General features: G+C 33.1%; 1 protein-coding gene across 3 annotated transcripts in view; it reads right to left on the bottom strand.

Moving 5' to 3' along the window:
* LOC124842130 (vacuolar protein sorting-associated protein, putative (DUF1162)) overlaps positions 1 to 12581 on the bottom strand; it is a 58003-nt gene that overhangs the window by 1167 nt on the left and 44255 nt on the right. For all 3 annotated transcript variants that reach the window (XM_088103677.1, XM_088103679.1, XM_088103680.1), the window contains 21 exons: positions 12317 to 12445; positions 12065 to 12220; positions 10963 to 11535; positions 10790 to 10861; positions 10289 to 10693; positions 9991 to 10174; positions 9179 to 9911; positions 8717 to 8833; positions 7911 to 8184; positions 6165 to 6278; positions 6008 to 6091; positions 4850 to 4900; positions 4583 to 4762; positions 4188 to 4507; positions 3721 to 4077; positions 3564 to 3627; positions 3162 to 3308; positions 2681 to 2785; positions 2483 to 2593; positions 2290 to 2394; positions 107 to 176 (listed from right to left, as the gene is read on the bottom strand). In XM_088103677.1, coding sequence (XP_087959803.1) covers positions 107 to 176; positions 2290 to 2394; positions 2483 to 2593; positions 2681 to 2785; positions 3162 to 3308; positions 3564 to 3627; positions 3721 to 4077; positions 4188 to 4507; positions 4583 to 4762; positions 4850 to 4900; positions 6008 to 6091; positions 6165 to 6278; positions 7911 to 8184; positions 8717 to 8833; positions 9179 to 9911; positions 9991 to 10174; positions 10289 to 10693; positions 10790 to 10861; positions 10963 to 11535; positions 12065 to 12220; positions 12317 to 12445 — 4351 coding nt within the window. The remainder of the gene's footprint in view (positions 1 to 106; positions 177 to 2289; positions 2395 to 2482; positions 2594 to 2680; positions 2786 to 3161; positions 3309 to 3563; positions 3628 to 3720; positions 4078 to 4187; positions 4508 to 4582; positions 4763 to 4849; positions 4901 to 6007; positions 6092 to 6164; positions 6279 to 7910; positions 8185 to 8716; positions 8834 to 9178; positions 9912 to 9990; positions 10175 to 10288; positions 10694 to 10789; positions 10862 to 10962; positions 11536 to 12064; positions 12221 to 12316; positions 12446 to 12581) is intronic.

The following is a 12581-nucleotide window of genomic DNA, read 5'->3' as shown; positions in this document are numbered from 1 at the left end:
CAAGTACAGAGAATATTCCATCTCAAGCAACAATTGCTACCGGCAATTCTTAATGTTACTTGAAATGTTTAAGGAACTTGTAAACAACTCATTCAAATTGATTCACCAGAGAGGACACCAGGAAGACCATGCCTCTCAGCTCCTGTTACAGGAAACTGGAGAAGACCAGTGAGTCCCTATCAACAACATAGGTGAGCAGAAACATCAATAATAAAATCTTATAAAAAATATTTCAGATAAATAACATTAAGAACAATAACAACAAGAAGAGTACATGGAAAACAGGAATAGATATAGTAGTGGAAATGCAGAATATCAAAATTGCACAGGCAGAAGATGATACGTATAACAAGTGTCACACTTTCTTACATTAAGTTAAATTGTTAATACATATAATTTGTATTGTACGATTACTCAACCCTCCAAACCCAGAGTTTTTAGATGGTATAATAAGTTACACTAAAGAAGTTTGTTACATTTATCGAGTCATCGAAACAGTAACCAAATTATCTACAATCATATCTAGTTTCATGTTAGAAATATCCAGTTCTCAACATAAGAAAATGTATCAAAAATTTCATGTCAGCAAGAAATATAGCCAAATTACAAAAGTTAAACTAGAGATATAACTAAATTACAAATTATAAGTAAATACAAACCTCACTTTACAGACTGGTTTATAAGATTAAGTTAAGTCTAAACTCAATTACAAAGAGATGGTGGTTAGGATAAGCACCACACTAAAAATAAAATGGCTCTTGCTAGTAGCTGATAAAAGGCTTTAGTTTTATTGTTTCTCCATTTCAATTATAATATGAACATTTCAAATTGAATTTTGGCAAAGTGATATCATGCTCATATTTTTTGTTTATAATTTTGGACTTTTCTAAAGGGAAATAGGTGTATTTGAGTTTTTTCTTCAAATTTTATTCAAGTTCGATATTAGAGAAATTGCAAATTGGTTTCTTCCCACTTTATATACTAAAGATGGTAGATATTGATCACTATGTTGTTTGTCATCCCAACTATGTTGACACCATAAATCATTTGAAGCACGGCAAAATATTATAGAAGAAAACAAAAACAGAAAAAAAAGAAGGGGACCACAGCAAAAATTCATTATGAAACAAACCTATGACAATGTAGAGCAAATCAATCTCTGAAAATCCTCTATTAAGAAATCCAGAAACATAATCCCTCCAAATCCAAGATATGCTTTTACATTTTGCTCATACTATATATGGATAGAGAATAGGAATCCACTTACTCTTGATATTAGCCTTTCATTTTATTTTAAATGGACTCTTTAGATTAGTTAGATAATAGCTGCAGTTCATTCTTTCATAGGAAATCCTTAATATATCTCTTCTGCAAAATTCTCTCTCTTTCCTCTTCGTAATAGGTATTTAATAACTATTTTGAGTGGTATGAAAATGAAAATCTTCCTTACTCAGAAATGGACAGAAAACAAAAATTTACCTTCACGAAAGATCATACTTTCTTATATATATATACATACATATATATATATATATATATATATATATATATATATATATATATATATATATATATATATATGATATAGTTACATTATAATTATTTTTAAATTTAATTATAATAATATTCTAATTAAATATATTTGGATATACCTATTGATAACATTAACACTATAATGGACATATATATAATAATTTAATATAAAAATTTAATATAATATTGCGAATTTATTAAAATTATTAACTTCTTTAATATTTAATTATATTTTAATAATTTATTTTTTTAATGATATAAATTTTATTTATTTAAAATATTAATTACTTTTAATAGATAATTATATAATAAATAATAAGATATATTTGTACCATTAATTTTTAATGCATAATTTTGATTTCTATTCAGCATGTAATCTAAATAATATAAATATATTTAAATATTTATTTAATATGTAATTTTAATCAAAATACAAATTTGTTTGTTATATTTTTATAACAGAAAATTATAATAAAAAATTAATTTAATTTTTTAATTTATTCTAATTGAATAGGATTGTATTTAATTTTTCATTTATTTTAATTGAAAATATAAGTTAATATTGCCTTTATTAATATTTTTAGGGTTCACACACACACACTCGATTCAGGCGAGTGGATCTTAAATAGGTTAATTCCAGGAGGTAGTGGAGTATATCTTGAAGAACTTCAGTACAAGTATGAGAGGTTAGGTGGAGAGATAAGATAATGGACAACACATTTTTGCGAAGGATTAAACATGAAATTATTGACATACCTCTAAAACTTCATTAATTACACCTTTACTGTCAGAAGCTACAGTTGTCTGGTGTTTTTCCATCCTTGAAACTGCTTGGTCATCGTACGTAATTGCAACAATACCCTAGACAAAATAGGCTAGCAGTGATTACAAGAAAGTAAATCACTAAATCTTACAAGTCAAACATTGATTAATTCAAACCAAGAAACACCTTGCGTGCAGCTTTACTGAATTGAGAAGCTGCATCACTAATAGCATACACTGTGTTGCTTAAAAGACTAGTGGTGCCTTGAGCCATGCCCATGATAAGTCCAGTGGGGCTCTGTAAATTGATCCAATAGTGCTAAAATAGTTTGTTATGCAATAATATCATAAGTAAATAAAAAGGGGCAGCATATAAGACATTTACCCTCACAATGCTCTTTGCAGGCACAGACAAGAAATCTCTAATGCCAAGGCCCATGCTCCGTGCAAAGCCCAGGGGATTACCAATGACACCAGCCGAACCAAACAACTTAAAATTTACCAAACAGTGGAACATCGTGTTATACAGATATGAAACTGGATTGTTTAATGCAATACATTAAGCCATAGTAGTAAGTAATAATTTAACAAAGATTAGCTCCGTATGTTTCCTTGTAATCTTACAATTCAATTATAAGGATATTAATCCTTCCAATCGAAGCAGACTAAAATATTTCAACAAAAAAGTTTCAATCCCCATTCAAATTTATCAATACACGATATAAATGAGTAGAAAGAACGAACAAGCTACAAAACTCAACAGATAATTGACAAGATTTTATTAATTTCGGGAATTCATGCATAATTAGCATTTCTAACCTGAATAATGAAGATACACGATTTTGAAATATAAATCATTTTTATACCTTGTAAGTCTCATGAAGTAGTTGGCGGTTGTAATGCCTAATCAGAATCTCCTGAATGGATTCCAAACTAGCCATATGATGTGAAATGATCAAATCCTTCAAATAAATATGTGCTCCCTCAACATCAGCAAGAGCCATAAGACCTCTCTGTAATTATTAAAAATAAGCTGTTAAAAAATAAACCACTTTATATGTCCAACATCCTCCCCCATGCCCAGGACTAAATATTTGGTACATGTTTGCAGAACTAGACATTTCTTAGTGGCCAGGGGAAAGCATTGCCCAAAACTAATAAGAATTACTTTAGTCATATATTCCTAGACTTTTCCTAAAGACCTCGACTTTCATTGGTACTCTACCAGTGCAATATTTCTTCCAAAAGAAAAATGGATATCGACTTACATGGATGAGAAATTCCTTGGGTGACAGGATCCTATTTCGAAGCATCCATGGGGCACTAGAAAAACTGCATTTGTATAATTTGTATCATTGTTTCAGAAATAGTACACGTAGAAACTGAATACTGCAGTTGAAAAAAAACCTAAAATGAGCTAGTGACCTTAAAGTCAACTTGATTGGTGCTACTTCAAGCATTTCAATATAAATTTTCTTCTGGGTTCTGGCCAACAGATAGATTTCCTGCCATGGGGCTCCAATTGGAACAATGGAAGGCAAAGATGCAATCCTTTTATGTTTTCCACTGAACATCGGAGCAATTGTTGGACGACATTGATCAGCACTTAATCTGAATTTCTCACTAGTTTGAACAAATGAGGATGAATTCTCTAGTGATGCCCCATCATAGTGATCTGAAGATGGCATTATTCCATATTTCAGCACTGAACAGACATTTGTGAAAAATTCAAACAAGCTCAATATGACTTCTTGTTCAATCTCAAGACGGAAATCTTCAATCCTGCAAGAATTAAGCATAATACATAAGAATTGACTTCAAAGTATATCAACAAAAAATCAAAAGCAGCAACAGTAAAATGCAAAGATGCAACAAAGTTAGAAAAGAGGAACCTCAATTTTACGTATTCATATGAAATAAATGAAATGTCTTTCTTCCTCCACTTTGATATTTCTAGGCATAACACAGGAACAGAAGAGCTGCTCATTTGACTTAAATTTTCGATTCTTGTTCTTGTACCATCATCCCTAGATTTCAAATTATCAACTTGGCCAGATCTATATCCACCATCGAAGGATAACAATACTGGATATGGAGTAAAGCGCAATTGGTTGTCAATTTGTAAGGATGATATTAGCAAGGAAAGACATTGCCTATCCAAACTTTGCAGTAGATTCATTTGAACATCCTTAATACAGGCAAAAAGCAATTCCTACAGAAATAAAAGTATGATTAACAGAGATAGTGGAATAGAAGAGATCCTGAAAATAAATGTCAGTTCGGTTACCTGTGGGTATGAATCAATCAATGAAATCCCAATATATGGAATAAAAATTGATATTTTCTCCATGTATTCTGAAGCCCTTACTACATTGTGATCATACAACCTTTTCCCTGTAGCATGCCCAACACTTGACTTCTTCGTGTCATTAAAGATATGGTAATTTGAATCCAGAACACTAAGGACCTAAAATATATGTATATATAACCATGAGGTCAGTAAATGTATTTTTTTCAGGTCAGATAAGACCAAATCTAACTACACTCTAGTCACCTTTGTTGCTCCCTCTGCGTGTACTGATAAATAGAAAGTCCTCTCGGGCTTCTGAAATCAATATTTGCATAAGCTAAGGTAAGAAAATCGATATTGTAGAACCTACACTTGAGTTCAAGAATTTTGTATCTGTAAAATCTACATACCAACTAAAGAAATCGTTCATGTCAACAAAATAGCTCTGATCAGCTTGTTAAATCAACTGCCAAAACCTCTTATAATTATTGAAAATGGATTTTCTTACGAACGATTGTTTGTTGTTTTTTTTGTTGATAAAAGATACCACAAAGTAGGAGAAAAAGACTAAAAATCTGGTGTTTTAGCATAGGTAATGCACTTATTTAATAGAAATTAAAAAAATGTGTTATAATTACAGGTATCCAAATCACCTAGCTACCATAAAGTTGAAAATAGGAATGATTTTATTATTCTCAATCATGAAAAAATACATTCTCATATCCTCTATTTGTAATAATCTAATTCTCCTAAACAGGAAAATAGAAAAACTAGGTAAACAAAATAAAATAGAAGATTATATATCTATTTTCTCTAATTAGGAAGATTCTAAGGATATCTTCTCTAATTACAACAAATAATTATGTAAATGATAGAATTGCATAATTACCAAAATTAAAATATCTAACAATATAAAAAATTCTAAATGTAGAACTTTACACTATGTAAATCACAAGGAATGAATGCATTACATATTAAGAGCTGACAAGCACAAAGAGAATAGAAGGTGATACCCTAATTACTGCTGTACCAAATAGCATAACTAGAAAATAGGATGTTAGAATATTTGAATGATATCTCATAAAAAGTTTCTCTAATTTTGTGAATTGTGTGTTTAGTAACACGTGTAAACCTTTTATGTTATAATCATTCAAAGCATTATAGGGAAATCTTGGAGACCATCCCAATTTATCAGTTGAACGTATTTCCCTATTTACTATCCAATCACATCCTTTACATACACCACAAAATAGTTGAACATGACATCTGAGATCCACATTTCCAAATAATAATTTATTTCCCTATTTAATTAGGATAGCAAGAGTGTACGTATAGTGCTTTGTGAATTGCCTACAGAACATGAAGTTTACTTCTCAGTTGGTTTGAAAAAATGACTTACTCAGTAAATCTTAAATGGTTTACCTCAGAGGTTGAAGGTAGGCAGACAGGCATATATTCTTTAACTTCATCAAGGTCATATGATCCCAAAACTCGCTCTCCAGGTACCTTCAATTTTGGTTATCCCTTTAAGGTAAAGTAATTTGATGTTTCCATTGTGCAAAAAGAAAAAAATAATTACCTCCACAATAAGTCGACGAGGATAGCAGGGTTCATCCCAGGTGTACAGGTAAGAAGTATAGGAGTGAATGACTGTGTCAAACATTTCACACCTCTGCTGATATATTCGCAATCTCTAAAAAGTACCAAAAGAACAAAAAGATTTCAATTGACAACAGATTAAGAATCTTTTTCAGTGCATATCTTCAGTAAGTACAAATTCCAGCCAGTAAATTCATACTGTTTCGTCCATTAATGAAATATAAAGTGGCATTGACAATAATTATAAATTATTTGGAATGACTTTTGAATTTGAATGTAAATATAAAAAAAATTACAATGAATATGTAATAATGATCCAATAGTGACCTTTGTATTTATGAGTAAAAATAATTTCCAAACTCAATAATTTGTTTCATTTTTCAAGAAGTATATTTCATTGAAAGGATAAATTTTTCAACTAAACATACATCAATGAACTGATAGAATGATAAAATTCTTAAGTCGATAATCACAATACAACATTTTATATTTATTGAAATAATAGTTTAGAAGGAACAAAATATTCTTTATTTATGCATCATTAATACAATAAAATAATGTTTCTTGGGAGTGACACTTGGGTGGTAATTAAGCATGCCAGATTCAATGAGGATGTCTAAGGCATACTTTCGCTAAGAAATGACAATGTCATTAATGATTGAGCAACTTCAATATTGGAGAAATACCTAAGAAGACCCAAGTCCTTAGTTTGTAATTGTTGTGATAGTTATCGGTAAAATTATTTTGTTTCCCTGTGTAGTTCATGTTGATTTCAGAGCTCCCAATCTTGCGAGTTCAGTTTCTAGTGCACACAAAACAACAAAACATGAACACATCATCGTTGCTACCATAGGTCGGGGTTGGGCCAAAGGGGTGAGCCCAACACTAGCATCACACCGAGAGCATAAATGTCTTAAGAAAATTCGCCCCAAACAAATACCATCATCTCCTAGAAGTTTGTTGTTAGTTTGTTGTAGACAAAGCATTGCCGAAGGACCTACAAGGGGGAGGGTTAGTTTGTTGTCCCCTCAGGGTGCTGGAAAGAACGACAGTGCAGATACAAGGAGAAATAGTGCCACAGGTTCTTATTGAGTGGCGGGAAAGAGGACCAGAGGCGGCTACCTAGGAGGATGAGACAACCATGAAGGATTAATTCCCAAACATTCACCTTGAGCACAAGGTTGTTCAAGGATGGGCAAGTAATGATAGGATCTTAAGGGTTTATCTAAGGAAAAAAGGGGATAAAAACAAGGCATAACGGTTAGAGGGGGGAGGGGTGGGGGATGTTGGTTAGACAGTTGTTAGTTAGTTTTGGTACCTTATATATAAGGGGAAATAAGTGTTTGTGGGAGACACGTTTTGTATTGTAGAGAGTGTGAACAGGAACATTACATCCTGTGAAGGAAGGATTGCTTCCCTGGTTGTTTTCATGTTTGTGTTACCAGCAATAAAGAAACTTCGTCGTTTATGAGTTGTGTGTGTATTCATTCTGTTTTGTCCAATCCAGAGGACAATCTGGGTTTCTTGTCACCAAGAACCCTAACATAAATGAATATTCCTAAAGCAGTGATTGTTAACAGAACCAAATGGCCCGTGCGATATATATAACACTCTAGCCTTGTATTAAAATTGATGCATTCAGATGAAAATCTAGACAAGACTCAACATGCATATAAAAAAGGGGGAACTAGAGAGCAGTAATGCAACTTCAAAACTAGAGACAGACCTCTTTTGAGAAATTATCAATTCTGTATGGCATATACCCAGTGTCATCATCTGACAAAAGAATCAAATTGGTTCCTGAGTTTCCCTTGATATTTCCAATTATTTTTTCATCTCCCATGGATATGTCAGCATTCTGCACTTCAACCCGTATCATGTTTGATGTCCCAAAAACAAAGTTCCTCATTTTCAGTTGTGTATCACCCAGATGATCTGGTAAAAAGCTTCCAGACCACTGCCATCCAGATTCATTATAACAAATTGAAACAAGCAGCTCCCTGTGTCATATGTCAGAATACAAATAGTTTGAACAGGTTGAAGAATGAGATAAAGAAAAGACAACATACAGAGTGCACACAGTATGCCTGTTTTAAAATGGTTCAGGTCTAACTAAACCTACAAAACTGGCTTATAAAATTTGCCTCACTTATATACTGTATTTTGGCACTCCCCGATTTGAGTTTTTCCCAATACACTCTCATTTCCCGAACTATTAGGCTGAATAACATGATGAATGATCCTTTTAATGAATCCAAGATAGGCTATGATACCTTCCTATGAAGTAATTTAAACCTAATTCAATCCTACAAAACCAATTTACAAGGTGACAATTGCCCACACTGATATACTATATTATGAAATTATCTTTAGCCAGTATGCCACTTTGGCTTTTCTAAATACCATCTCTTAGATCCAGCACTATTTGGCTTGGTATTTGTATAACAGCTTGAAAGCAACCATCTCTGCTAGTGGAAACAAACTACACTTTGTCCAAAATAAAGGCACAATACAAACTATCCAAGATAGTACCTGGTTGTATCTGTCCAGTGAAGATGATCATGTTTTCCTATCCCTAAATAAAACATAACATCAGTGCCTTTCTGCTTGTAAGATATTTCCTTGCTACATGCATTGCTGATTACATATCTGCACATTTAGATAACAACGATTACAAGAAAAGACACTAATATAAACAATTATGTATATTGTCCAGAAAGCTGTTGTCCTAACGGTATTCACAACAAGGGAACAGAATGGTTTTCAACTACAACACACATCCCAGCTTAAACATCCTTTTTGAATTAAAGGGTGAATAATGTTGGTCAATACAAACTTTCTATACTGGTCCAAAAAGATCAAGGGTAAGATCAGACTACCAGAGAGGCTTTACTGGCATGTCTAGGAACCAACCACATCAAAAGCTTACACCTTCAATGGTAGGTCAACTACCAGATTTCATCAATAATTATATTTATGAAGACCAATATGTACCTAGGCTGGAAAGTGATTGCATTTGTCCTCCCAGCATATTGTTCAGCAACCGAGTTAGATGTCATAGCTAGAATGAATGCAGAATTCAAAGTCAACTGAGGAACAAGGATAGTGCTTGAACCACTTGGTGGCAGCAAAGAAAATGGATTTGACCACAATGAATATGGCATCCGTTGCTTAATATCTTCAGGAAAACATCTACTGACTTTAACAAAAGCATCATTTACAGATGAATCGGGGCTTGGAGAATAAATGCAGGGCTGAACCTTTTCATGCTCATGATTACCAGAACCTGAATCCTTCCAAGTGGACTGGATACTTGAGCTCAGAGTACTCTTCAATCTTCCTGAAGAAGGATTTCGAAATATAGAATCAACTTTCCTCTGATGCCTCCCCAAATTCTTATGGTAATTGCCAATAGAATTTGTACTACCATCCTCTCTACAAGAAATAATATGATTCTTCATATCACTCCTTGGATTATGTTCCACAGGTAATTCATGGTTGGATGATAGCAAGGAAAGACCACCCTTTTTATAAGATAACATTACATTTTCACCCATGTCACAATAAGAAGGTATGACAAATCCCCTTTCATTCATTTCACCAGTGTGTTCCATCACACACAGGGGAAAACCCATACAGTTATATAAAATAAAGGGAACGAAAAAGATGAGTTCCCTACTACCAGAATATGCATCCATCACTTTCTCTACAGTAACATATACTGGACCTACAAGAACAAGACAATACTTTTAGGGGTGAACTAAAAACACTAACACAAGACAAAAATTTACAGATAAATCAATTACCATTAGAATTATTTGGTTCCAATTTAAGGGTTTCAGAAAATGAAAACTTGGTATCACTGAACTTTGCCATTGTGCAGAAAGTTTCTAAACGAGGAAATTTAAAATTAGAACATTTAAATCCATCAATGCAGATCTCCAGTCCTAGGTCATGTGAGGGATCAATATGGTATACAAAAGTTCCCACCTACAAAAAGAAAATATGTGAAGTCTTTAGACTTGCACCACTGTAATGAAGATGCTACACACGGACAAAAACAAATTAAATGAACAAATAAAATAAAAAACAACAAGCACAAACCTCTGAAACTCTCACAGTATAGTCTACACCACCACTCTCACTGATCAACAAAATTTCCTTAGGGAGGTAATTGTTAATTATTAGTGGAGCACTTAAGATCAAGTGATGAATATAGTGCTTCTTTACATCATCTGCAGGGACCTTATTTTTCAGCCATCCAGATGAAGTCAAGCTAATATTCTTAAAAGATAGACAACACCGAAATGGTAGACTACTTGGATGAGATGGATAGCACATGAAAGATTTAAAATTTCCAACTTTGCTGTTAACTGAAAGTAGATTGGAGAGATTATGAGCTTCACTCCACAAGTAAGAGTTGCCCAATGGTCGCCACCTTACACAGCCAGCTTCAGCCAAATGAAGTGGAAGTGGAAACTGTTGCCCAGGTTCTATTGGACCTAATAGCTGAATTAATGAAATAATACATCACAAAAAAAATCATATAAAAGTAACAATACACTAACAGTGGAAATTGTTAAATAGTGGGAGAAAATTGTGTACCGTTGGTGATACACCAAAGGGAATATCAAACCGCAGTTCAAGAGGTGTTGAGGTTGCATTTAGAAGAACAACCTGTATAACAAAAAGCTAATTAATAAAGATGGTAAAACGGACGAGATTTTGTAAACAGAAAATATTGAGTCAGAGAAAACTTTTAATCAATTAGTACATACAGTAGAGTATATTCGTATTAGTTTGCTGTGGCGCACCACTGAAACGTCAAATACAACTGGAACAACAAAAGTAGGGGCTGTATTTAGACTACCATCCTCGGAAGTTTCATTATAAGACTTGGAGAAATTAACCTCAAAGCATGTTAGTCCCACTAAATCCATTGAAATTGGATCAGATGACCTTGAAGTTCCTTCAAGCTGTACAGTAATATAATGATGGGCAAATCCATTTGTCCTTTGCTCACTTAAACTATCAGAAGAATGAGAAGGCCTGAAACGAGAAAGTTTATTTTCTGTATTTTCATCCATGTATATCGGAATTGAAGAACCTGGTTGCACATATTTTGCATGACTCTCATTAGAACCACAAAGTTCATCAGGATTGACAAGCCCACGATATACATGGTAAGAAAGAGGCAAAGAAGTCAAGTTTTGCAAAACATAAGGAGCACCACATTTTCTAGCAGACATATATTCTGCACATGGTGAATGCAAAAGTTTGTTGCCTTTATGATCATCCAATCCCATTAGACCTGGAGCATCAAAGAACATCTCTGTAGCACGTGAAAAACACTGCAAAAAGAAGTACTCAAAGGTTAAATTCAGTTTATTTTTTATTGACAAATAATAGACATTAAGAAAAATCAGACGAAACAGTAATCAAAGAATGTAAGGACCATCCTTTTGTCATGATCAATATACTAGAAATAGAATGTAAGGACCATCCTTTTAAGTCAAATTTGTTCACCCATTCAAAGGAAACAAATTAGCTGGAGTAAACACGAACAGAAAACACAAACAAACAGAACTGAAATGTTCACTATAAATTTGATATGCCAAGAAAATATATTAATATTTGTGGACAGTATTACATATTATACTACTGGGAGAATGTATGGACTGATGCTTCAAATTAATTTTCCAGTCACAGAAATAATTACATTGTAAGCCTATCAAAATGATCAGTCACCAAAAACAAAGAACCTGAACTAGTTATTTCCATAGTGGCCCATAAACTGGCTGGAAAGAAATGATCTAGAAAGACTTAAAATAACAGGTTTCTAGAAAAACTCCTAAAAACGGACAACAAAATATTATATACCTCAACTAAGGGTTCTGTGATATTAATGTTCAGCTGAGTTGTAGATTTGAGAACAATATTTGTCGAAACAGACCTGTTCGGCAGAACACTCATTTCTTGTTCCTTGACTAATGTCAACAGAAACTGCCAAGGCTCGATAAAAGGCTCCCATGACACCTTAAATTTAGCATAGCACAACAAGCAAATTGTTAATGCAAAATAATTAAAACAATACAATGGTATGTATTGAGAGAGAATTTTTATTAAATACACCTTTTCTATGTTATTGTAGTTGACTTGAAGGACACCATTGACAGAACATTCCATCTGCTTTCCACTCGCAGCTATATGAAACGAGATGTTTCTGACAAGAACTTCAAGCTCAGGCCCATTATGGCTCCACTACAAGGAACACAAAACACTTAATAAGAGACTTTTGGGCCCAACATCAACTGTATTTGGATCCACGGTTCAATTTCAATCAGTACCAGTCAGCAAAAGTTAAAAAACTAAGAGTTTGATTGTATAAACTAAAAAT

Source organism: Vigna umbellata, chromosome 1 (assembly GCF_029865625.1).
Source record: "Vigna umbellata cultivar VRB3 chromosome 1, Vumbellata_1.0, whole genome shotgun sequence".
Taxonomy (NCBI): Eukaryota; Viridiplantae; Streptophyta; class Magnoliopsida; order Fabales; family Fabaceae; genus Vigna; species Vigna umbellata.
Note: the sequence above shows the minus strand (reverse complement) of the source record. Positions and strands in the feature narration are given on the sequence as shown.